This window comes from Lontra canadensis, unplaced genomic scaffold (assembly GCF_010015895.1).
Source record: "Lontra canadensis isolate GAN:19392208 unplaced genomic scaffold, GSC_riverotter_1.0 scaffold50, whole genome shotgun sequence".
NCBI lineage: Eukaryota > Metazoa > Chordata > Mammalia > Carnivora > Mustelidae > Lontra > Lontra canadensis.
Genome location: NW_022631044.1, coordinates 10,805,181 through 10,831,684, shown reverse-complemented (window position 1 = coordinate 10,831,684; position 26,504 = coordinate 10,805,181). Strand labels below are relative to the sequence as shown.

Sequence of the window (26,504 nt, the reverse complement as noted above, 5' to 3'; positions counted from 1 at the left end):
GGGGTGGAGGACTCGGTGTTCTGCCCATTGTGCCTGGCGCGCGAGGGTCTAGTGTATCCGGACCTGGAGAGTCCCAGCGCGAACCGGGAGCCGAACGGAGGTGGAGGAGATGGCTTCCCAGCCACCTCCTCCCCCGAAACCCTGGGAGACCCGCCGAATTCCTGGGGCCGGGCCAGGACCAGGACCTGGGCCCACTTTCCAGTGAGTGTGGGATTTTTCTGGCCACGGGTTTGGTGGGCCGAAGAGGGGACTTGGCAGGAGACGGTTGAGGCCGTTGTTGTGCTGCGGTGTCCCCTCCCCCTCTCAACCAGCCCTCAACGTTGAGGGGTTCAAGGTAGGGACGGGACGCCAGTGTGGGGAATTTCGATGTCAGACAGCTGTTTCTGACTCGACGGTTCTCGATGCAGATAGTCTCCATGGAGCCCCTGGGAGCCTCACTGGGTCCCCGAGCTTGGGAAAAAGGGGGCGGCTTCCTGCTCCTTTCTGTTAGCGGAACACCGTGACAGAACCGCTTGACCCTCTTAAAAGCGTTAGACTTTTGGTCTTTTCGCTGATGAGAATACCTGGCATTTGCCCAGCACCGGCTGGACAGGGAGCAAAGTCTCCCCAGAGCTTTCGACAGCCTCTCGAGAAGTTGGTGAAAGCCCAAAAGGTCGCTTTTACGCAACTGGAACCCAAGCCTATACACTTTGCGTTGTTCTTCAGCATAACTCAGCAATGTTTTGGATTGGAGAAGCAACTTTAAAGCGGGAGTTGTAACTCCAAGGCCTATGGATGGACTTTGTGTGCAAAATAGTGTGTCACTTTTCTAAGGCCTGCGTGTTTTTTGTTTTTAATGGGTGTTTAATGGGGAAAAGGCTAAAAGAGAATGAAGGAATAGAGTTTCACATGCTTGTGTGCTTCGTGTTGGGTGGATCTGGACATCGAAATTTAGATGAGATTCGAATGGCAGATCGCCTACCATAATAGGTTTAGAAAATCCCCAATATACTGGAAAGTATTTCTGCAATGTTCTAAAATCTTGTAATCCTTATTTAAGTATCAAGATGCTTGAACCTGGGCGACACTTCCTGCTACCTTTTTTATGCGAGATTTGATTTTTTTTTTTTAATTTTTGGACAATTCTTTGGAAGACAGGTTTTATACTTTGGCATCTTGTTAAAGTTCTGTTTATGTAAAATTAACCATGTTCCCACTTTTTTTCATTGTGAATTTTAAACACGTAGACTGGTAGAGTGTAAGAGTGAATACTTGTGTATTCACACTTAGCTTTAAGAAAATTTTTCCAGAGGCACCTGGGTAGCTCAGTCAGTTAAGGGTTTACCTTGGGCCCAGGTCATGATCCCAGAGTTCAGGGATGGAGCCCTGCATTGGGCTCCCTGCTCAGCAGGGAGTCTGCTTCTCCCTTTGCCCCTCACCCTGCTCTTGCTTTCTCGCTCTGCTCTTTGTCAAATAAATAAAAAAATTTTTAAAGATTTATTTATTTATTTGACAGACAGAGATCACAAGTCGGCAGAGAGGCAAACAGAGAGAGAGGAAGGGAAGCAGGCTCCCTGCTGAGGAGAGAGCTCGATGCGGGGCTCGATGCGGGGCTCGATCCCAGGACCCTTGGATCATGACCTGAGCTGAAGGCAGAGGCTTTAACCCACTGAGCCACCCAGGTGCCCCAAATAAAATATTTTTTGGAAACAGTTAAGCCTCCCACTATTCTTTCCTGCTGTAACTACTGTCCCTGTTTGCTGCTTAGTGTACCCAATTATGTTTTTATACTTTATACCTTGGTCCTTAAGTTTGTGTGTTTTATATATATGTATATACAGTGTTTAGTGTGTTTTTAGAGTTTAAATAAGTTCAAAGTATGTATCATTTTGCAAAATGTTTTTCCATTACATACTATTGATTTGAGATTTATCTTGTTCGTACATACAGCTATAGTTCATTCTAATTGCCGTAGGATATTCTATTATATAAAAACAAACTATTCTGTTGTAATTATTAAAGTATTAATTATGTATTAAAAACTGCTGCAGTGACCATTCTTTTTTTTTTTTTTTTAAGATTATTTATTTGAGAGAGAGCCTGAGCATGCATCAGCAGGGTGGAGGAAGGGAGGGAGAGGGAGAAGCAGACTCCCCGCAGAGCAGGGAGCCTAATGTGGGGCCTGATCCCAGGACCCCAAGATCATGACCTAAGCCACCCAGGCACCCCTGCAGTGACCGTTCTTGTGCCTTTCTCCTTGTCCACATTTCCAAGGGATTTTCTAATAACGTGTTAATGGAAGTGGAATTACTTGGTGGGAGGTACACTTAACTTCAAGTACTAACTACTGCCACATTGCTCCCCAAAGTGGTTATATACCAGTATTTACATTTTCACTAGCTGTTTCAGTTTCTCTGCATTCTTTCTAACACTGATGATGTTATTTTTTAGTTCTATATTTGCCAATCTAATGGATGTGAAATGATATTTAATCTTTAATTCGCACTTCTGGTTAGTAATAAGATTGAGCATCTTTTTGAATGTTAAATTAGCCATTTGAAATTTTTCTGTTGATATTTTTTGCCCACTTCCTTATTGGCTTTAGGTTTGCTTATCAACTTGTTAAGAGTCCTTTGTTCATACTAATTATATTTTTCTTTGTATGTTTTCAATTTCTTTCAGTCTGTGGCTTTTCTACTTTATTTACATTCATGTTCACTTTTGTTGTACAGATACTTCTAATTTATAGCGAAAATTTTCATACTTTGTGTTTTTTATGTCTTGGTTAAGAAACCCCTTCTGGAGCGCCTGGGTGGCTCAGTAGTTAAAGCCTCTGCCTTTGGCTCAGGTCATGATCCCGGGGTCCTGGGATTGAGCCCTGCATTGGGCTCTCTGTTCCTCAGGGAGCCTGCTTCCCTTCCTCTCTCTTTGCCTGCCTCTCTGCCTACTTGTGATCTCTGTCAAATAAATAAATAAAATCTTTTTTAAAAAAAATGTTCTTCATTTCACATTAATATCTTAAATCTACCTGGAACTGACTCTCTTGTACAAAATAAGTGCAAAATAGAGATTATAGTCCCCCCCACCATGGGATAACTATCCCAGTACGATTAATTTATCTATTCTGTACTAGTTTATAATGCTATCTGCATCCTATTATCCTATTTATTTCCTAAATGTGTGGTTCTGTTTGGGGGACTTTCCCATCTGTTCTGTTGGGTTTTCTATTAATATGCTAGCACCACTCTGTCTTTTTTTTTTTTTTTAAGATCATTTTATTTATTTTAGAACAAGCAGAAGGAGGGGCAGAGGGGGGAGGAGAGAATCTCAAGCAGGCTCCATGCTGAGGGCCCCCTGCTAACAACCCTGAGATCATGATTTGAACTGAAATTGAGTCAGACTCTTAACTGAGTTACCCAGCCACCCCCACACCGTCTTTTTAGTAAGTTCTGATACCTGCTATGTCAGTAGCCTCCACACATTGCTATTCTTCAGAATTGCCTTTGTTACATTTACCCTTTATAAAAAAGACTTACTGGGATTTTTATTAGAACTTCATGAGAATTTGGAGCTTTTTTGCCCTAAATAATGTTTTACAAATATGTCCATGAAGTACTTTCCCATCTTTTATATCCAGCATAAGTCAGACTTAATTTGTTCCAGTGGTTTAGTTGAAATTCTCTTGTGTTCCATGCTGACAGTCCTATCATTTACAAATAAGCCAGCATAGATAACCAGCATCCTTGTATTGCTCCTGCCTTTCATCGGATTGCTTCTGAAATCTCACTGTTAAGTATAATGTTGGCTTTTTTGTTCTTAATAGGTTTCCTTTTGAACCTCTGTCTCCTTACTTGCTCATATTTTTATTATGGAGTATTAAATTTTATAAATGGCTTTTATGCATTTATTGAGATAATCATATGTATTTTTTAAATTTGAAAATGTTTATTTCATCAGTTAACTTTCTAGTGTTGAATCATGAGTAAATTTCTGGATGAAATTTACTACTTAATTGTGATTATTTTGTAAAATACAGTGTTGAATTCTGTTCTAATATTTTAAGATCTTTGCATATATATTTCTAGATGAAATTAGCCTGTAATTTTCTTTCTTTGTACTATACTTTTTTGGCTTTATATCCAGGTTGTATAGCTACAGAAATTTTCTATAGAGTCTAATTTTTATTCCTTTATAGGTAAACTGTTTTTTCCTTAGTAGGCTTTAAGATTTTACCTGATACCTTGGTTCCCTGCAACTTTATTATGCCCTATTCAGGTGTGAATATACAGACATGTATATTTTTTCCTCCTGCTTAGTACCTACATTGTTCATGCTCAGTACCTATAATATTTACTCTAAGAATTCAATCTTTCTTTAGTGTAGGAAAATTTTCACTACTTATATCTTTTAAGCCCTATTATTTCCTATCTCTTCTTCCCTGAGTCCTATTAAACATTGTATCAGGAATAGTTTCTGCTAAAGTAACAATGTATGACTTACTCCACTTTCTTGTTTAGTTAATGGGAAGTCTGGAGAGTCTAGAGTCTGCTAATTCAACATTGTCTTTAGGGGACCTACATTTTTCCTGGCTTCCTTGTTGTTTTCTTTAAGCTTTCTGAGAGTTTAGGCCATTTATGTCTTATTCTTGCTTCTTTGAAAGGAATCTCTTTTTTCCTTTGGCAGCTTTAAAGATTTTTCTCTTTGTTTTTCATTTTCAGCAATTATACTTTGTTGGGGCCTCAGTGTGAACAGTTTCATTGTGTTATTTGGGATGGGAGTCACAGAGATACTTATATCTGACTTGATATCACTCATTAATTTTAGAAAGTCTCAGCCATTATCTCTTCAAATACTGCTTCTGCCCGTCATCTTTTTACCCCTTTGACCTCCAACTCCCTATAAGCTATTTCACTGTACAAACCATAACTTAAACTCCTTTCTATGTGTATTCTTTTGATACTCATGCTTCATTCCGGGTATTTTCTTCTGAGCTCTCTTCTGGTTCACTGATGTTTTTCTTTCAGAGTGTTTAATCTGGTACTGAACCAATCATTAAATTCATAGTTTAAGTAATCTTAATTTTTTAGTTTTATAATACCCATTTGGTCCTGCTTTATAGTTTCTATTCTCTGCTAAAAAAAAATCTCAATCTTGTCTTTTTTTTTTCTTTAATATCTTAGTCATAGTTTTTTTTAAAGTCTCTGCCTAGTAACTCCATTATCTGGACCTGTATGGATCTCTTTGTATTATCTGGTGTTTTCCTATTTCCTATATGTTTCCTATATTTCCTGTATGTTTTTTTACATATAGTTTAGTGTTCACATAGGCCAAATTATTTTTCAGTGAGAGTTGGACATTGTATGTAAATAATTTAAAGCAATTTGAGGCCTAGGATGCTGGCTGTCTCGAGAGTTTTACCTTTGACAGGCACCTTTCCCCACTAGCAGTGTAAGATCATTTTAATACCTTCAAGAATTGATCCAGTTTGAAGCTGTGGTTTTAGTTCCTGCTAGGGCTAGCTTATTTCTTATATACCATTTTCCCTTATTCCTAGTATATGACCCTTTAAGGTCCCAGTCTGAAGTGTGGGTTTTTACATGGCCCTCATCTTTACAGGTTCTGAACCCTAGTTTTTGTCTCCTGAGCACAGTGAGTCTATTGAAAGCTCTGCACGGCTTCTTGCCCTGTCAACCATCTCTTCCAGATTGATGCTTGTGCCTTGAGAAACTTTTCAAAATGGACTCTGAGTTTTCTTTCTCCTGGATATTAACTTCTTAATTCCTCAATGCCTTGTTCTTGCATGTTTTAAACAGGTAATGTTATATTTTTTTAGCCTTTCTAGTTTTTTTAGTGGGAGGATTAGTCTGATTACCTAGAATGCCATTACTTGAAGTGGAATTCCCCAAGTTCTGTATTTTCCACTGTGTTCCTTTATGTACAACAACTAATTTTCTTCTTCCCTTGTAGTTGCAAGACAATTCCTGTAACTATGAGCATCGTGTCTAAGATTTGTAATGGATTTTTTCATATTTACATGTTTTTATTTCATTTCAATTTTTATTTCATAGATGTTATTGCTTCATTGAACTCTTTGACTATTTTAATGTTTGGCTGTTATATAAAATTTGTTTTTCCTTGAATGAATTCTCATTCTTTTTTTAAATTGATATTCAGTTAATTAACATATAGTGTTTTATTAGTTTCATAGGTAGGATTCAGTGACTCATCAGTCTTACATTACACCCAGTGCTCGTTACATCACATGCCCTCCTCCTTAATGTCCATCACCCAGTTACCCCATCTCCTAGCTCCCTCCCCTCCAGCAATCCTCAGTTTGTTTCCTATGGTTAAGAGTCTCTTATGGTTTGTCTCCCTCTCTGATTTCTTCTTGTTTTATTTTTCCCTCCCTTCCTCTATGCTTTTCTGCTTCGTTTCTTAAATTCCACATATGAGTGAAATCATATGGTAATGGGCTTTCTCTGATTAATTTTCTCTAGCATAATATCCTCTAGTTCCATCCATGTCATCACAGATGGCAAGATTTCATTTTTTGATATTTGAGTAATATTTCATTGGGGGTGTGTGTGTGTGTGTGTGTGCATGTGTGTTTACTACCTCTTCTTTATCCATTCATAGACATCTGGACTCTTTCCATAGTTTGGCTATTGTGGATATTGCTGCTATTAACATTGGGGTGCAGGTGCCCCTTCAGATCACTGCATTTGTATCCTTGGGGTAAACACTTAGTAGTGTAATTACTGAGCCGTAGGATAGTTTTATTTCCAACTTTTTAAAAGATTTTATTATTTATTTATTTGACAGACAGAGATCACAAGTAGGCAGAGAGGCAGGCAGAGAGAGAGGAGGAAGCAGGCTCCCTGCTGAGCAGAGAGCCCGATGCAGGGATCGATCCCAGGACCCTGAGATCATGACCCGAGCCGAAGGCAGAGGCTTTAACCACTGAGCCACCCAGGCGCCCCTATTTTCAACTTTTTGAGGAACCTCCCTATTATTTTCCAGAGTGTCTGTACCACTTGCATTCCCACCAACAGTGTAAGAGGGTTTTCCTTTCTCTGCATCCTCACCAACGTGTGCTGTGTCCTGACTTGTTAATTGTGGGGTGGTATCTCATTGTGGTTTTGATTTGTGTTTCCCTGATGCTGAGTGATGTTAAATATTTTTTTCAATGCTTCTGCTAGCTATCTGTTTGTCTTTGGAGAAATGTCCGTTCAAGTCTTATGCCCATTTCTTGATTGGATTATTTGGTCTTTGGGTGTTGCATTTGGTGAGTTCTTTATAGATTCTGCATACTGACCCTTTGTCTGATAAAATATTTGCAAGTACCTTCTCACATTCTGTAGGATGTCTTTTGGTTTTGCTGACTGTGTCCTTTGCTGTGCCAAAGGTTTTTATCTTAATGAAGTCCCAATAGCTCCTTTTTGGCTTTGTTTCCCTTGCCTCTGGAGGTCTGTCTAGCCAGAAATTACTGCAACCAAGGTTACAAAGGTTGCTACCTGTGTTCTTGTCTAAGATTTTGATGAATTCCTATCTCACATTTAGGTCTTTCAATCATTTTGAGTTTATTTTTGTGTATAGTGTAAGAAAATGGTCCAGTTTCATTCTTCTGCATGTGGCTGTCAATTTTCTGAACACTATTTGTTGAAGAGACTGTCTTTTTTCCATTGGATATTCTTTCCTGCTTTGTCAAAGATTAGTTGACCATAGAGTTGAGAGTCCATTTCTGAGTTCTGTTTTCTATTCCACTGATCTGTGTGTCTGTTTTTGGGCCAGTACCATACTTTCTTGTTGATTACAGCTTTGTAACAGAATTTGAAATCTGAAATTGTTATGCCTCCACCTTTGGTTTTCTTTTCAATATTCCTCTGGCTATTTGAGGTCTTTTCTGGTTCCATACAAATTTTAGGATTATTTGTTCCAGCTCTGTGAAAAATGTTGATGGTATTTTGATAGCGATTGCATTGAATGTGTAGATTGCTCTGGGAAGCATAGACCTTTTAACAATATTTGTTCTTCCAACCCGTGAGCATGGAATGTTTTTCTGTTTCTTTGTGTCTTCCTCAATTTCTTCCATGAGTGTTCTGTAGTTTTCAGAGTACAAATCCTTTACCTCTTTGGCTAGGTTTATTCCTCAGTATCTTCTGGGTTTTGGTGCAATTATAAATGGGATCAATTCCTTAACTTCTCTTTCTTCTGTCTCATTGTTAGTATATAGAAATACAACTGATTTCTGTGCACTCGTTTTATATCCTGCCACTTTGCTGAATTCCTGTATGAGTTCTAGCAATTTTGGGGTGGAGTCTTTTGGTCTTTCCACATAGAGTATCATGTCTTGTGCAGAGAGTGAGAGTTTGACTTATTTGCCTATTCGGACATCTTTTATTTCTTTTTGTTGTCTGACTGCTGAGGCTAGGACTTCTAGTACTATGTTGAACAACAGTGGCGAGATTGGACATCCTTGTTGTGTTCCTGAGCTTAGGGGAAAAAGCTCTTAGATTTTCCCCGTTGAAAATTATATTTGCTGTGGGGTTTTCATATATGACTTTTATGACATTGGAGTATTTTTCCCTCTATCCCTACACTGTGAAGAGTTTTATTCAAGAAAGGATGCTATATTTTGTCACATGTCTTTTCTTTGTTTATTGAGAGGATCAGATGGTTCTTGTCCTTTCTTTTATTAACATGGCATATCACACTGATTTGCAGATGTTGAACCACCCCTGCAGCCCAGAAATAAATCCCACTTGGTCGTGGTGAAAATCCTTTTAATGTACTGTTGAATGCAACTGGCTAGTATCTTGGTGAGAATTTTTGCATCCATGTTCCTTAGGGATATTGTTCTGTAATTCTCCTTTTTGGTGGAATCTTTGTCAGGTTTTGGGATCAAGATAATGCTGGCCTCATAGAACAAGTTTGGAAGTTTTCCTTCCATTTCTATTTTTTGAAACAGCTTCAGAAAAATAGGTATTAATTCTTCTTTAAATATTTGGTGGAATTCCCTTGGGAAGCTGTCTGGCCCTGAACTCTTGTTCGTTGGGAGACTTTTGATTACTGCTTCAATTTCCTTGCTGGGTATGGATCTGTTCAGGTTTTCTATTGCTTGTTTTAGTTTTGGTAGTTTATATGTTTCTAGGAATGTATCCATTTCTTCCAGATTGCCTCTTTTGTTGGCATATAGTTGCTCATAATATATTCTTATAAGTGTTTGTATTTCTTCAGTGTTGGTTGTGATCTCTCCTTCAATTCATGACTTTATTAATTTGGGTCCTTTCTCTTTTCTTTTTGATAAATCAGGGGTTTATCAACCTTAGTCTTTCAAAGAGCCAGTTCTTAGTTTCCTTCATCCGTTCCCCTGATTTTTGTTCTGTTTTGTTTTGTTTTTATTTCTGTATCATTGATTTCTGCTCTAATCTTTATTCTCTTCTCCTGCTTGGTTCAGGCTTTTTTTGTGTTCTTTCTCCAGCTCCTTTAGGTGTAGGGTTAAGTTGTTTATTTGAAACCTTTCTGTTTCTTGAGAAAGGCTTATATTGCTATATATTTCCCTCATAGAACTGCCTTTGCTGCATCCCAAAGGTTTTAAACAGTTGTGTTTTCATTTTTATTTGTTTCCATGAATTTTTAAAATTCTTATAATTTCCTGGGTGACCCATTCGTTCTTTAAAAAGATGGTCTTTTTTTTTAAATTTTTATTTATTTATTTGACAGAGAGAGATTACAAGTAGGCAGACAGGCAGGCAGAGAGAGAGGAAGGGAAGCAGGCTCCCTGCTGAGCAGAGAGCCAGATGCGGGGCTCGATCCCAGGACCCCGGGATCATGACCTGAGCTGAAGGCAGAGGCTTAACACACTGAGCCACCCAGGCGCCCCAGAGGAGGAAGCAGGCTCCCTGCTGAGCAGAGAGCCCAATGCGGGGCTCTATCCCAGGACCCTGGGATCATGACCTGAGCCAAAGGCAGAGGCTTTAACCCACTGAGCCACTCAGGTGCCCGCTGCAAAGATGGTCTTTAACCTCCATGCATTTGTTTTCCTTCCAAATTCCCTCTTGTAACTCAATTCAAGTTTTAAAAAGCATTGTGGTATGAAAATATGCAGGTAATAATTCCTGTCTTTTGGTACCAGTTGAGACCTGATTTGTGACCCAGTATGTGATCTATTCTGGAGAATGTTCCATATGCCCTCGAGAAGAATGTGTATGCTGTTGCTTTAGAATGGAATGCTCTGAATGTATCTTTGAAGTCCATCTGCCCCATTTTATCATTCAAAGCCCTTGTTTCCTTGTTAATCTTCTGTTTAGGAGATCTGTCCATTGTTGTGAATGGGTGTTAAAGTCCTCTGCTATTGTTGTATTATTATCAATGTGTTTCTTTAATTTTGTTAATTGGATAACAGGCTGCTCCCATGTTAGGGACATAAATATTTACAATTGCTAGATCTTCTTGTTGGATAGACCCTTTAATTATGACATAGTGGCTTTCTTCATCTCTTATTACAGTCTTTGGTTTAAAATCTATTTTGTCTGATATAAGGATGGCTACCCCAACTTTCTTTTGGTGTCCATTATGATAAATGGTTCTCTGCCCCCTCACTTCTTTTCTTTTTTTTTTTTTTTTAAAGATTTTATTTATTTATTTGGGAGCTTATGTGAGTGGGAGAGCACAAGCTGGGGAGCAGCAGAGGTAGCATAACAAGCACACTCCCCAATGAGCAGGGAGCTTGACATGGGGCTTAATCTCAGGACCCTGAGATCACGACCAGAGGCAAAGGCAGCCTCTTAACCAACTGATCCACCCAGCCGATCCTCCTGCCCCACTTCACTTTCAATCTGTAAGTGTCTTCAGGTGTGAAATGAGTCTCTAGTGGACAACATATCTATGGATCTTGTTTTTTTGTTCAATCTGATACCCTGTGTCTTTTGATTGGGGCATTTAGCCCATTTACATTCAGAGTAACTATTGGAAGATATGAATTTTGTGCCATTGTATTACCTGTAAAGTCACTGTTTCTGTATATTGTCTGTGTTACTTTTGGGCTCTCTCTTCACTTAAAGGATCCCTTTTCAATATTCCTTGCAGGCTGGTTTAGTGATCACAGATTCTTTTAGTTTCTGTTTGTGCTGTAAGCTCTTTACCTCTCTTTCTGTTCTGAATGATAGCTTTGCTGGATTAAGCATTCTTGGCTGCATATTTTTCTCATTTAGCACCCTGAATATATCATGCCAGTCCTTTCTGGCCTGCCAGGTCTCTGTGGATGGGTCTGCTGCCAGCCTTATCTTTCTGCCTCTATATGTTGATGACCTTTTGTCCCAATCTGCTTTCAGGATTTTCTCTTTGTCTTTGAAATTTGCAAACTTCACTATTATATGTCAAGGTGTTGACCTATTTTTATTGATTTTTGATGGAGGTTCTCTTTGCCTCCTGTACTCAAGTGCCTGTTTCCTTCCCCAGACTGGGGAAGTTCTCAGCTATAATTTGCTCAAATATACCTTCTGGACTCTCTGTTTGTCTCTTGCTCTCTTTTCTCTTCCTCTGGGACCCCAATTATTCTAATATTGTTTCACAACACTTGGGAACTCTGCTGCACTCAGGCACCCCTATTCTTTCTGTGACCCCAGGGATCCTGAGACCACACTGTCCCATCCAGGATTCTGCCTCCTTTGCCACCTGAACACCTTTTAAGGCAGGGATATCCCCTACCAGAGCCTATTTCTAAAAGTTCCAATTTTACACTTTGATCCTTATCACTTTCCCGTAGCCAGCTTAAGGGAGCGTCCTTCCCCCACACTTTATATTCTAATATATCACCTCAAATTCACTTCTCCTTGCCTCCTGCCTTGCAAAAAGTCGTCACTCTTCTATTTATAGAATTGCAGCAATTATTTTCTTAGATGTCTGGTTGAGTTTGATAGCTATCTAGCTAAATTCCGTGGACTAAATGAAACTAGATTCCCCTACTCAGCCATCTTCCCAAGAAGCTGAATTTTTATTCTAATTGTTGATTTTTGTTAGTTTGGTTTCTTAGTGTTTTTATTTCTTCTTTGTGTGTCTTCTTGATATGTTTGTTTTGAATAGGTTCTGTTTCCTTTTTGAGTTTTTGAGTTGTTTCCCTTCCCTTCTTCTATGTTTACCTCTTTCTGTCTAATAGGTTTCCTGTGGCCTCTCCACCCTCCCATGTAAGAACAAGTATAAAAATGGTAGCTTAGATTAAGGATATCAAAGATCAAGTTACTGAGTCAGTTGTTAACTTGTTTCATTTCCTACACTTGAGACATTAATGAGAGTCTTACCCTTCATAGTTCTGCAACTTTCTAAAAATCTTAAACTATTGTTAGCAAATTTATAATTGCTTTTTAGAAGCCAAGCTATTGCATTCCAACCCACAGCTTCAAGGAATGAACTAGTTCCATTTGTTTGTTTTTGTTTGGTTTGGTTTGGTGTTTTGTTTGTTTGTTTGTTTGTTTGTTTTTAAGAGAACCAGTAAGGTTTCTTTTTTTTTTTTCTTTTTAAGGTTTATATTTATTTGACAGAGAGAGAGCACAAGCAGACGGAGAGGGAGAAGCAGGTTTCCTGCTGAGCAAGAAGCCCAATAACAAGGGCTCAGTCACAGGATCCTGGGATCATGACCTAAGCCGAAGGCAGATGCTTAACTGACTGAGCCACCCAGGCGCCCCAAACTAGTTCTGTTTGAGTGGAGCACTGTTAGTTCTTGTTATTTCCTAGAAACCTATGTCCTGGCTGTCACTGCCTGATTTCAGACCCAGAATTGAGTAGGCCCATAGTTTCACCCCTATAGTCATCTTTATATTTCTGTTTAATTTCTATTTCATAAATCTAGATATGCCTGTTTATTATTTTTGTTTTATCTGTTATTGCTCCTACTTTAGAGCAGAGCTGCTTTATGAAAACTAGAAAATACTACACCATTTCTTAGTCACTATTTCTTACATTATTTCTTAATCTTTTCTTTAAACTCTTTTTGAAGTTTGGTTCCACTTTTTGTGATGTGATACAATATGAAATAAACAAAACCTATGAATTATTCTTGCCAAAAATGTTAACCTGATTCTAATTAACCCTTTAGATGCAATGTTTCATTTAACTGGAAATGTAGAGGATAGAGATATATTTAAACAACATTTTGGGGTCTCCTGCATGGCTTAGTCAGTTAAGCATCCAGCTCTTGATTTCGGCTCAAGTCAGAATCTCAGGGTGGTGAGGTTGAGCTCTGTGTTGGGCGGGGAGTCTGCTTGAGATTCTTTCCCTCTGCTTCTCTCCGCACATGAACTCCCCTCCCAAAAAAAAACAAACAACATTTTGGGGAAACACAGATCAAGAAATGTAAGATATCCTAAAACAAAACTGACTCAGGGTGCCTGGATGGCTCAGTCAGTTAAGCATCTGCCTTCAGCTCAGGTCATGATCCCAGAGTTCTGGGCTCAAACCCTGCTTTGGGCTCCCTGCTCAGCGGGAACCCTACTTCTCTCCTTCCCACTGCATGGTGCTCCTCCTGCTTGTATGTGCACATTCTCTCTCTCTGTCAAATAAATAATTTTTAAAAATGAATAAAATGGGCTCTACTCTTCAGAAAGTCAAGGACATTTAAAAGAAGCAGGATGATTCTAATTTAGAGGAGGTGAGGAAACAACCAAATACAATGTGTGAACCTTAATTGAATTTTTGTTCAAAGAAAACCACAATAACCTAAAAGACATTTGACTCTTACAACTCAATGATAAAAAAGCAAATAACCTGATTTTTCAAATGGGCAATATCTCTGAATAGACATTGCTCCAGAGAAGAGCTAAAAGTGGCCAATAAGCCCATGAAAAGATACTCAACATCATTAACCGTCAGGGAAATGAAAATCAAAACCACAGTGAGATACTACTTTATACCCACTAGGATGGCTAAAGTGAAAAAGATTAATAATAACAAGTGCTGGGGGGCGCCTGGGTGGCTCAGTGGGTTAAAGCCTCTGCCTTCAGCTCAGGTCATGATCTCAGGGTCCTGGGATCGAGCCCCACATCGGGCTCTCTGCTCAGCAGGGAGCCTGCTTCCTCCACTCTCTCTCTGCCTGCCTCTCTGCCTACTTGTGATCTCTGTCTGTCAAATGAAAAAATAAAATCTTTAAAAAAAAAAAAAATAACAAGTGCTGGCAAAGATGTGGAGAAATTGGAACACTCATACACTGCTGGTAGGAATATAAAATGGCCCAGTTGCTTTGGAAAACAATCTGGCGATTCCACAGAAGGTTAAGCATAGTTACTGTATAATCCAGCAATTCCATACCTAGGTATATATACCCAAGAGATAACAAAAACATATGTCCACATAAAAATTTGTATATAAACGTTCATAATAACAGTCATAATAGCCAAAAAGTGGACACAATGCAAATGTCTATCAACTGATGGATTGATAAACATAATTCAGCAATAAAAAGGAGTGAAGTACTGATAAATGCTACAAAATGGATGAACCTTCAAAACATTATATAAGGTGAAAGTAGCCAATCACGAAATACTACATATTGGTATGATTGATTTACAATAAATTCTCATTATTTGCAGATGATGTATTTGCAGATTTTCTTACTCACTAAAATTTATTGTAACCCCAAAATTAATACTTAGGGCACTTTCATGATCACTCACAGACATGCATAGAGTGGCAAGAGATCTGAGTCATCTCTCAGCTGAGGTTGAACAAAGCAACCCTGTCACTTCTTTTTTTATATATTTATTTGTCAGAGAGAGAGAGAGAGAAAGTGTACAAGTGGGAGGACAGCAGGTAGAAGGAAGAGAAGGAGCCACCCCACTGAACAAGGAGCCGGATGTGGGACTCAATCCCAGGACCCTGGGATTGTGACCTGAGCCAAAGGCAGATGCTTAACTGAGTGGGGCTCAATCCCAGGACCCTGGGATTGTAACCTGAGCCAAAGGCAGATGCTTAACTGACTGAGCCACCCAGGCTTCCTGAGACTTGGGGGTTTTGTTTCCGCTTTATGCTATAAACAGGTGTCCTTTTCACAATTTGATGGAGGCCACATTTTTCATATTTTGGTAATTTTGCTGTTTTAAAATGGCCCCTAACCATAATGCTGAAGTACATTGTTTCCCCCAGGAACAATGATTCCATATTTGCTAATTCAATGTTCACAGCAACTTTACAGAATGACTATTAAAAATAAGAAGAATTGACGATACATGAGATATCTAGAATAGACAAATCCATAGACACAGAAATTAGATCAGTTTTTACCTAGTATTAGGACTAAAGCAGGAAATAGGTAGTGATTGCTAATGGATATGGGATTTCTTTGTGAGATGATGAAAGTGTTCTGGAATTACATAGGTTGATGGTTGTACATCTCTGTGAATTTACAAAAAGCTCATTGAATTTTATACTTCAAATAGCTCTTTATACTTTAAATAGCTGAGTTCATGGTATATGAATTTTATCTCATTAAAGCTGTTTAAAGACATTTGATGGTATTTGTTATCTGTTGTCTGTTCAAATGTTTAAAGACATTTGAAAGTAATTGTTATCTGTTGAATATCAATTGGATAATGATGAAATTGTTAATTTTTAGAAATGGGTAAATGGTATTGTTTTGTATGAAATATCTTTGCTCTTAGAAAATACATGCTGAGGTATTTAGTAGTAATATATCAAGTTTAGGGACACCTGGATGGCATAGTCAGTTAAGCATCTGCCTTAGGCCCAGCTCATGATCCCAGGGTCCTGCAATCAAGTCCCTTGTGGGGCTCCCTGCTCAGCGGGGAGCCTGCTACTCCCCTCTGTTTGCTGCTCTCCCTGCTTGTGCTCTCACTCTCTCTCTCTCTGACAAATAAATAAAATCTTAAAAAAAAAAAAAAGGTATCAAGTCTACAAGTTACTTTCAGTGGTTCAAGAATTTTTTTTTTAAGATTTTATTTATTTGAGAGAGAGCATACATGTTCATGAGCATGATTGTGTGGCAAGGGAGAAGGAGAAACAGGCTCCCCACTGAGCAGGGAGCCCTACGACACGGTTCGATCCCAGGACCCGGGGATCAAGACCTAAGCTGAAGGCAGACGCTTAACTGACTGAGCCACGCAAGAGCCCCTGGTTCAAGAACTTTTAAAAGACTAGAGAGTGAGAGAAAGAAAACAAATATGGCAAAACAACAGCGATTGTTGAATCTAGAGAGAAGGAATATTGGTATCCATTGTACTTTCAACTCTTTTTGTGTTTGAAATTTTTCAAAATACAAAGTTGGGTTGGGAGACTTTTGGCACATTTAGCACTGAATAAACATCTTTTGTTATTCAAAGTCATAGGCCTGCTTAGTTGTTCTTATTTTGCTGGTTGTAACAGAAAGCCAGACTGTATGTGGATTCTGATTATACTTGTGTATGCCAGAAATAGGCAGCATTCAAATCAGAGAAGAGTGAGAGGAAAACTTTCTTTTTTTTCTTATTACATATTTACATTTAATTATAATTTTTAACCTATCATATTCATTGAAATTTATAAAATAATAGAAGGCTGTATAAAGAAAAAATCTGTATTAATACTCTAGGTGATATATGTGTTTTAAATATTCACTAAAGAGAGACTTCAGCATAGTGTTTGTGTCAGTACCTGTTATATGCTAAGCACTGTAGTTGGTGATGGTGAAACAAGAATAACTCTTGTACCTGTGAGGAGCTCATTGGTAGAAGAGGCAGACATGTATAGGAATGTAAGATACTGTATAATGATGGACAGAGAATTATGGGAAGGGCTTCTGATGATGGCAGAAGCATTAATTTAAGAGGGGGAAAAACCCTGTTGAGGACAAATGGAAAAGCTAAGCAGAATATAAAAACATTTGCTTAAAAACATCTGCTTGAATGCATTATAGAACAAATAAGAAGATAAAGATTTATGGAGCCCAGATCTAGAGAAAGATGGAAGTCCACAAAGGTGAGAGTGGATTCACATAGAAGCTGCTGCTGATTCCAAAGCAGCAGTTTGGATGATGAGAAACTAGTTGAAGAGTACTTTTGACAGACTCTTGGAGCATGGTTAGAGTTTAGTGGTCTAGAAGTGCTGATAAATTACCCACACCTTGAGTTATGACCCTGAAAAGATACATCTAGGTATGAGGGTATAAAAGAAGCAAACAGGCCCTTAACAGGAATATAAGCCCAGCTTCAAATCGTCTTCATTCCCAAAATTAGATTAAGGATATCATGAATTGATAATAGCCTTAACAGCCTGCCCGAAGTAAACTAGAGGATAATTAAGAAACCAGTATCCAGAATGAAATATATCTGGAGGAAGAGAGCTACATCCAGGGGCTCAAATTATTGCTACAGTTCTTTGTGTATTATCTGATACATAAGCAAAACCAAATAACAGGACCCAGAAAGACATTAGATAACAGAAATGGAAATTAAGTATAACAACACATAAAGAACAGATTCATAGGGGCTCCAGAAAATAGAGTTACCAAAGAGACTTTAATATTGTTTTTAATATGTTGAAGGTGATCAATAGAAGGAAACATAAGGAATTTTGGCAGATATTTGGAAACTATTAAAAGGAAAAGGAATATCTAGAATAAAAAATACAGTAGCCAAAATTAAGAACTCATTGGGTTTAACCACAGATTAGACATTGCTGCAGAGAGAATTAGTGACTTAGAACAGTGTTCTAAGTATGTCCTGTGAGAGTATGGACCAGCTGTTGYTTTTCAAACTGTGTAATAGCCGTCCACAAAATAATGAAACTTAGGCCAGGATGTAAAGAAAGCAAAATTGACACTGAGCATACTGTTTAGTTTAATTGGCATTAAGAATTCATTGATTTACATTATGGTACAAGATATTTATTTTGTGGTGGAATGGCCCTTGAATAGCAGTGACCTGAAGGATAAGAAGAAAATATCCAACATATTTTTGCACAAAGAGACAATGTACAGAAAATACAGAAAGGAAGGGAAGAAATTTAGGGGATGAGGCAAGGTATAATTTACAAATAGAGAAGATAGTCTGATAGTAGTTCTTCTCAAAATATTTATGCTGATAACCAATACTTTTTCTTTTTTTTTAAGATTTTATTTATTTGACAGAGACCTAGCGAGAGAGGGAGCACAAGCAGGGGGAGTGGAAGAGGGAGAGGTAGGCTTCCTGCTCAGCGGGGAGCCCCATACGGGGCTCAATCCCAGGACCCTGGGATCATGACCTGAGCTGAAGGCAGATGCTCAAAGACTGAGCCACCCAGGTGCCCCACCAATACTTTTATATAAAATACAGTAAAAATATAGCAAAGTCAGGTAAGTTAAACAGTCTCATTTGTTGTACTTTACTCATTATAGATGAGAACATGTGACTTATAAATTAGCACTGGTCCACAGACCTTATTTTAAGTAGCATTCAAGAAATTGAATTCATAATTAATATCATAATCTTGATAGATGCTGAGAAATCACTTGATAAAATTGGGTGTTCATTCATGCTAAAAACTCTTAGCAAATTGAAATGGAAAAGGAACTACTAAATTTACAGCAGCCCTGCCGCAAACATAATAATCAATGGTGACAGGTTGAGAACTTTCCCTTTGAGATCAGGAAAGAGACTGTTATCACTTCTATTCAAGATTGTATAACATGTCTGAGGTATAATAGCTTAATCAGAGCTGTAAGAATTGAAAAAAGAAGAAATAAACCTACCGTTATTCACATACAAAATGACTGGAAATCCTTAAGATTTTTGAAAATCCAATAGAATAAAAAAACAAGATTCCTGGATACAAGGACTATATTTTTTTAATGCATTATTTCTATGTAATAGTATCAAAATGAAATTTAGAAGACACCATTTACAGTAGCATCAAAATATCAAGTATGTATGAATAAATTTAGAGAAAACCTGCCACATGGAAACTATATAAAACATTATGGAGACTCAATAAAGTTATCTTTAAAAACCATTATTGAGGGGCACCTGGGTGGCTCAGTGGGTTAAAGCCTCTGCCTTCGGCTCAGGTCATGATCCCAGGGTCCTGGGATCGAGCCCCACATCGGGCTCTCTGCTCAGCGGAGAGCCTGCTTCCTCCTCTCTCTCTCTCTCTGCCTGCCTCTCTGCCTGCTTATAATCTCTGTCTGTCAAATAAGTAAATAAATAAATAAATAAAAATCTTTAAAAAAAAAAAAAACCATTATTGAGAAAAAGATTTCAGAGACCTAATAAATGTGAGTTGAAACTCACTTGATGTGGTTTATCTCAAATTAACCTACAGAATCAGTGTAATCCCATACAGTCTCACTAGGGTTTTGTGGGGGGAGAAGGTGTGGAACTTCAAGCTCTGGTACTAAAATGTGTGTAGTAACTTAAAGGGTCAAATAGCCAAAACATTCTTGAAGTTGAAGAACATTGTAGGAGGACTTGCTTTATTAGATACTAAGACCTATTATAAAACTATAGTAATTAAAATAATGACATTTAGGTGCAAGGGTAGACAGATACATGGTTGTACCCAACTCTGAGAAAATAGATTAAGAATACTTCTAATAATGCCGGCATAAGTAAACAAGAAAATAGCAAAGTTTAGTCAGCTGTTTTACTTCTTCATTTTAAGACTGAGATTCTAAGCATGTGGATATTAGCGACTGTTTCTTACTCTTACACATCTTCAGTAGATCTGTTGTTAACACTAGATCTGTAAGAAGTATTTAATAGTTACTTTGAATTGAATTTATTATGTGCTTAAGTTGCTATTTTGAATCTTTATCTGGTTTTAGATCTGCTGATTTGGGTCCTACTTTATTGACAAGACCTGGACAACCTACGCTTACCAGAGTGCCCCCACCTATTCTTCCAAGGCCATCACAGCAGACAGGAAGCAGCAATGTGAATACTTTCAGACCTGCTTACAGTTCATTTTCTTCAGGATATGGTGCCTATGGAAATTCATTTTATGGAAGCTATAGCCCTTATAGTTATGGATATAATGGGTTGGGCTATAACCGCCTTCGTGTAGATGATCTGCCACCTAGTAGATTTGTTCAGCAAGCTGAAGAAAGCAGCAGAGGTGCATTTCAGTCCATTGAAAGTATTGTGCATGCATTTGCCTCCGTCAGTATGATGATGGATGCTACCTTTTCAGCTGTCTATAACAGTTTCAGGGCTGTATTGGATGTAGCAAATCACTTTTCCCGATTAAAAATACATTTCACAAAGGTTTTTTCAGCTTTTGCATTAGTTAGGACTATAAGGTATCTTTACAGACGATTGCAGTGGATGATAGGTTTAAGAAGAGGCTCTGAGAATGAGGACCTATGGGCAGAAAGTGAAGGAACTGTGGCTTGCCTTGGTGCTGAGGACAGAGCAGCTAACTCAGCAAAATCTTGGCCAATATTCTTGTTCTTTGCTGTTATCCTTGGTGGTCCTTACCTCATCTGGAAACTGCTGTCTACTCATAATGATGAAATAACAGGTAAGAGTAGGAGAATGGGCTCAAAAACCTTTTAACAGTCTCAGATTTCAAGAATGAATTTGTTAAGTTAGCATTCTTTTTTTTTTTTAAAGATTTTTATTTATTTATTTGACAGATCACAGGCAGAGAGGCAGGCAGAGAGAGAGAAGGGAGGAAGCAGGCTCCCCGCTGAGCAGAGAGCCCGATGTGGGGCTCGATCCCAGGACCCTGGGATCATGACCTGAGCCGAAGGCAGAGGCTTTAACCCACTGAGCCACCCAGGCGCCCCTAAGTTAGCATTCTTCATATTCATTTGTATTTAATATTTTGATCCAGTTATATTTTCAGTTAAGAACTTGAAAACTAGAAAACGAACATATAGCAAAAACAGGCTTATTGATTTATTTATTGTTTGCTTAATATAACGGTACACATTGCCTGACTACTGTTTACAAGGTACTGAACTTAATGCTGTAGAGGATGCAAAGATACAGAGGACATAATTCCCTTATCTTTCTTTTATTGTTTTTTGTTTTTGTTTTTGTTTTTTCTCCCTTATCTTTCTAATACTTATTGGCAGGGAAATGGCTAAGACAATACACAGGTAATTGTAATTTTGGCTTGAAGAAAAAGAGAAAGTTCATAATAGATATCCTAGTGAACATATTGTTGGATTTTATATGGTGTTAATTATAGAATTTACTTTAGGGGGTACTTTTCTCTTGGCAAATAAATTTATGCAGTTTATAAACCATAGTGAACTGTAAACCCTAACCCTTAATCTTAATTCTTAATTTGGTTTGTAGACAATACAAACTGGGCAAGTGGTGAGGATGACCATGTAGTTGCTAGAGCAGAATACGATTTTGCTGCTGTATCTGAAGAAGAGATTTCCTTCCGTGCTGGTGATATGCTAAACTTAGCTCTCAAAGGTAATAAAACATGAATAAATTGGAATTATCCATGAATTTTTTTAATTTGTAAATAGAGTATTAAAAACTGCAACAAAGAATCTTGGTCATTGTTAGTTAACTCAGAAGTAGTTGCTAGGATTTCTCTTTTGTGTCAGTTTAGAACTTCCAAACCTGGGGGTGTGGGGGTGGGGAATGCCCAACAGGTTTGTTCCAATAATATTTCACTGAGATGAGGAGAGATTTTGTTCATATAATCTCTTCTAAACTCAAAACTTGAATTCAGATTCTGTTAATCCCCACACAAAGACATGAAGTAAGCACTGTATGTAATAAATCTAACAACCCAAAGAAATTATCCAGTGTCCTGCAAGTATCCCCTTCAGACTGGTATTGCTTTCTTTTTTATTTGAATAGTGTTTACTTCAGAAACTCCAACATGAATATTTTAGGAATTACTCTCATGAAGTATTAAAGAACCTCAGCAAAAAATTTATATACATCTCAGGTTTATTTTTAGACCAGGTCACTAATAGTTTTTAATGACTCCAGACAAAATGACCTTTTCCCTTTAGCTTTCCCCAGTAATGATGATCAGAATTTTTAATGGATTTGGGGGGGGAAAGGAAAAGATTTTTGTGTGTTTGTGGGGATTGAGGTTTGCTAGGAAAAGTAACATTTTGTTGGTAAAGATACTAGTGACAATAACAGTTGTCCTTTATAGTACAAGGCACTATAATTTACATCTTGCATTTAACCCTTATAATAATGATATGATCTGGGTACTCTTATTATACTGTTCCTATTTTACTTACGAGAAAACTCAGAATGACTAAATTGTCTAGGATCACAAAGCTGAGATGTGATGGAGCTCGACTATGAACCTAGGTTTGTCCCACTTCAGAACCTATACTTGTGCCTAACTATGTGATCTAGGAATGGAAACTTGAGCCTTTAATTAGTTTTAGTCATTCTTTATATAGGGAAAAAATATTGTCAACGTTCACATTATTTGATTATTATATAAATAATTGAAAAATATCAGTCAAATTTGCTAAATCTCTGCCACATCCTTCAGATACAAAATCTAGGCTTCTAAGTATTATATTCATGTTTTTCTTCTAGTGAAAATAGCACTTTCAAATAATTAGTTTTAACTAATCTAAATAAAATATAAAAAAGTTCAAGTGTGGTTTCTTTCAATTACATTATACTATTTAAAGAAAATTTTATATCTCAAATTATTCGTCCACTAATGATGTTGCTTAAGAGTGTGGCTTTGCTTCTTTGCTTTTCTCCATTGCTCACATAAAGTACGTTTGAGCATTTAGAACAAAATCAGTAACAGGCATGGTTGATTTTAGATGTTTTATTTTTTTCCCTCTATTGTAAAGTATTAAACATAAAAATGTCATATTGTACCTTACAGTGTTGAACTAAAACTGAAAGTTAAACAGCTTTTTAAAGATACAGGCTATCTTGAAAGTACCAAAATACAAAATTGAATACACTAAAAAACCTTTTCTTCTTTAAGCTTAGAGTATTGCCTTACCTTTTTTGTTATGTGGCTAGAGATAACTGAGGTCTTTATCTTTGCCCATCTTGGATTAAAATCAGCAGTATTCACTTTCTTGAATTGTTCATCACGAGGGCGCTTGACTGGCTTGGTTAAGCATCCAACTCTTGATATCAGCTCAGGTCTTGATTTCAGAGTCATGAGTTCAAGCCCCACAGGGACTGCATGCCAACATGGAGCCTACTTAAAAAAAAAAAAAAAAGAAAGAAAGAATTTTTCATCACAATCAAATAGAATGAATTTTATATAGTATATAAAGAAATTTGTGATGTATAAAGGTACATATTTTCTATACTTGCTCTTAACTTCTTTTGAGAAGGAATGAGAAATTCAATTCCTAAATTTCAATTTAAAATATGGAAAACACTGATGTTAGTTTTAGCTTTTGGGAGAACTGAATCTCCTTACTCTATGAATGGACCAACTGATAGAAACTTCATATTCTTCGAGGTTGAAAATATATTTGGTAAGTATAAAATAAAAAGTGTAAATTATAAGAAAGGATCCTAGAACTGGTAAGCCTATACTCATCATTTGATTTGGAATATATATATTGTTTGTTTATATATTTTAGTATGTAAGTGTAACACAGATTTTACTTAATATTTTGTTATCAATATTTTTTGGACTCCAAAGTGTATTATAATTACAAGGCTGTCTTTTCTTCCATCAGAACAGCAACCCAAAGTACGTGGTTGGCTTCTGGCTAGTCTTGATGGTCAAACAACAGGACTTATACCTGCTAATTATGTCAAAATTCTTGGTAAAAGAAGAGGTAGAAAAGCAGTGGAATCCAGCAAAATTTCCAAGCAGCAACAACCTTTTAACAACATAACACTAACTAAAGGAGCCACGGCTGCTGATTCTTTGGATGAACAGGAAGCTGCCTTTGAATCTGTTTTTGTTGAAACTAATAAGGTTCCAGTTGCACTTGATTCCACTGGGAAAGGTGGAGATAAACAAGATCTTTGATATCTTTCATGTTTGCCTGCAGTTGAACTATACTTTTTAAAAATTACTTCTTACAAAGAAATTAATCTATAATCCAATGAACACATTTGTTAATGGCTATTCCAGGTGTTTTGCTGCTAGAAATTATTAAAGTTGTACACTAGTGTGTTGGTCTGATGACCTGGTTACATTTTAGAAGTTATTGGACCATGAGGATATTTGTTTCACATAGATTTTAAGATTATGGAGACTGCTATCATTTTCATCTTATTTAAAATCCTATGTTTTATTGAAAGTAAGATTGATGAACTATAGAATACAGTGTTTGCTATAGTAGGGGTCTTAAATGCTTTTTAAAGTTAGAACTTAATTGATTTGGAATCCTCAGAAATTGAGTGATATATAAATATGAAAACAGGCAAAAGTCTACTTTTTTTTTTTTTACAACTTTAAACTGAATAATAAAATTTTCTGATCTGTGTTATATCCAGTCTTGGGTTTGCTTTAGACAGTAATATGTTTTTACCTACCAACAATTGGTACTCTTACCTTTTATTGTATTTTTTAAAATTTATCTTGAAAAGGTCACTTGAAGTATTCTGAAGGAGATGGTTTTACAGTGATATTTAGCCCTTCTAGTTTTTCCTGCTAGTAAAGGGGCTGAAGTTTATCTTTCTTACAGATTATTTCAGTTTCTTCTGAGGATCATAGAACTTTTTATCCCTTTACAATATGACTAGTTTTCATCCTGGGTAAATCAGAATATATGAAAGATTTACTTTCTTTTTCTCCAGCCAAGACTCAAATCCTCTGAGTTTGCATATAACAATATAATCAGTTCTAGCAGTAATGATTTAAATCTTTTCATGGATTTTCTGCTTTTCCATAGTGTAATTACTTTTTAAATTCCATAGTCAGGCTGTTCTTTAAACCTTGAAAATGTGTCACATTGGATACATATTTCTTTTAGGTTTAGTTTTTACTACTGAGACTATAAATAAAATGGTGAATTGCCATTTAGCATATAATAATATTATATGACTTGTTTTGTGTTTAATAATGACTTTAAATGCAGTTAAATTTCAGTATACTGAGTATTTTCCCACAAAATTGGAAAATCCGTATACTTGGCTGTGATCATACTACAAAATAATATTAGGAATACAGGTATACAAGAATACATTTACAGATACGGTTCAAAATGTGGAATTATTTGATAAAGATTTTGATTATTTTCATCTTTTTATAGACTTTATGTTCATCAAATAAATAATTCTAGAACAGTTCACACAAAAACATATAAGAACCAAATACATACTCAGCATAGAATTTTACTGAAGGCTTTTTGATTACCTTTATTTTGAAAGGACAGTAGAAGTAACATATAATTTAAAATATAAATATTGATCCCATGCAGAAAAAAATTATTTAATAGTAAAATTTCTTTATCTTAGGCCTATTTTTTAACACCCAGATATTATTTAGTCTTCAAATTGAGATAGTTTCTTGTATCTTATTTTACATTTGTGTTCTACAGTTACAGATTCTTCTTTTTTTGTTGTTGTTAGAGTAATTTATGGAAATTTTGCCTTTGAAACAATTTTCAATAAAACAGATTATTTAATTTGATGTTGAGACATCTAAATTGATTGCTAGAAATGAAGTGAGGGTGAAATGTTGAGTCAGCACTATTTAGGTTAGAAAAGGTGAATCTCTAGGATAGAATTTTGACTACTATTAAAAGTGTGTAAGGAGAAGAGTATAGCACAGAATGAAAGACAAAAACAATTTCACTTTTCTTTGTTTGGTTTTCAGCTAAGTACACTAAATTGCAGTATCATTATCTGATAACTATTTGTGTCTGAAAATTCCTTTTCTATTAGAATTCTGGAAAAGGAGAAAAGCAGAGAAATTTTTTAGCCTTTTTTTATCATGACAGTTTTAGGATAATTTTTTGGATGAGATTACATGTAATGTTCACAGCTCTAATACTGTTTTTAGGAACTCATTTAAGTACTACTTTACAGAAATTACTAACTGAAACCAAAACATTTTCAATTAAATAGAACAATAAATCATAAGTTACAATAAGAAAGGTTTCATGTACATTTTTTTTCTGATCGTATTTTATCAGTTTAGAAAGGAAACAGTAACAGGATTATAAATTTTTATGTTTTAACATTTATTTGGATACTTGATTCATTCTGTCATTATGTCATAATTATACATTTACTTGAACACAGCTGTCCTTTATCTTATGCTTTCTTTAATGGAAAAGGAACAGAAATTGTTCTTCAGTTAAAATTTCATTTTTAATAGGTTGTGAAGTTACTTTTACTGTACAAATAAAAGTATATTAAACTTGGTTGACACTTTTTTGGAGATCAACTTAACTCTTTTTGCAGGATTGAAATTGAAAAGTGTATTTTTCTTCATATTGTGTATATTAACTACTGCAAACCAGTTTGTTCTATTTCCTTGTGATTTAAAGAAAAATGTCAGATTTACATTTACATAACAATTACCTAGAGGGTTATAAGTTAAAACAAGGCCACAAATCTAGGTTTTGGGAAATCTAGATATTAGTCTGAATATCACTATGAAATTACTGTAAGACTTAACTCACAATT

General features: G+C 36.6%; 1 protein-coding gene across 1 annotated transcript; it reads left to right on the top strand.

Annotated features, from left to right (window-relative positions):
• Positions 1-38: 38 nt before the first annotated feature.
• On the top strand, positions 39-26,256 carry PEX13 (peroxisomal biogenesis factor 13). Its single transcript, XM_032873853.1, has 4 exons — positions 39-201; positions 19,763-20,457; positions 21,243-21,368; positions 23,597-26,256. The coding sequence occupies exons 1-4, from the start codon at positions 110-112 to the stop codon at positions 23,893-23,895; spliced, it is 1,212 nt and encodes a 403-aa protein (XP_032729744.1). The 5' UTR covers positions 39-109; the 3' UTR covers positions 23,896-26,256.
• Positions 26,257-26,504: the final 248 nt, after the last annotated feature.

Coding starts and splice junctions, on each gene's coding strand:
- PEX13 (XM_032873853.1), top strand. CDS start 110: ATGGCTTCCCAGCCACCTCCTCCCCCGAAACCCTGGGAGACCCGCCGA. Junction 202..19,762: donor GGACCTGGGCCCACTTTCCA/GTGAGTGTGGGA, acceptor ATCTGGTTTTAG/ATCTGCTGATTTGGGTCCTA. Junction 21,369..23,596: donor GCTAAACTTAGCTCTCAAAG/GTAATAAAACAT, acceptor TTCTTCCATCAG/AACAGCAACCCAAAGTACGT.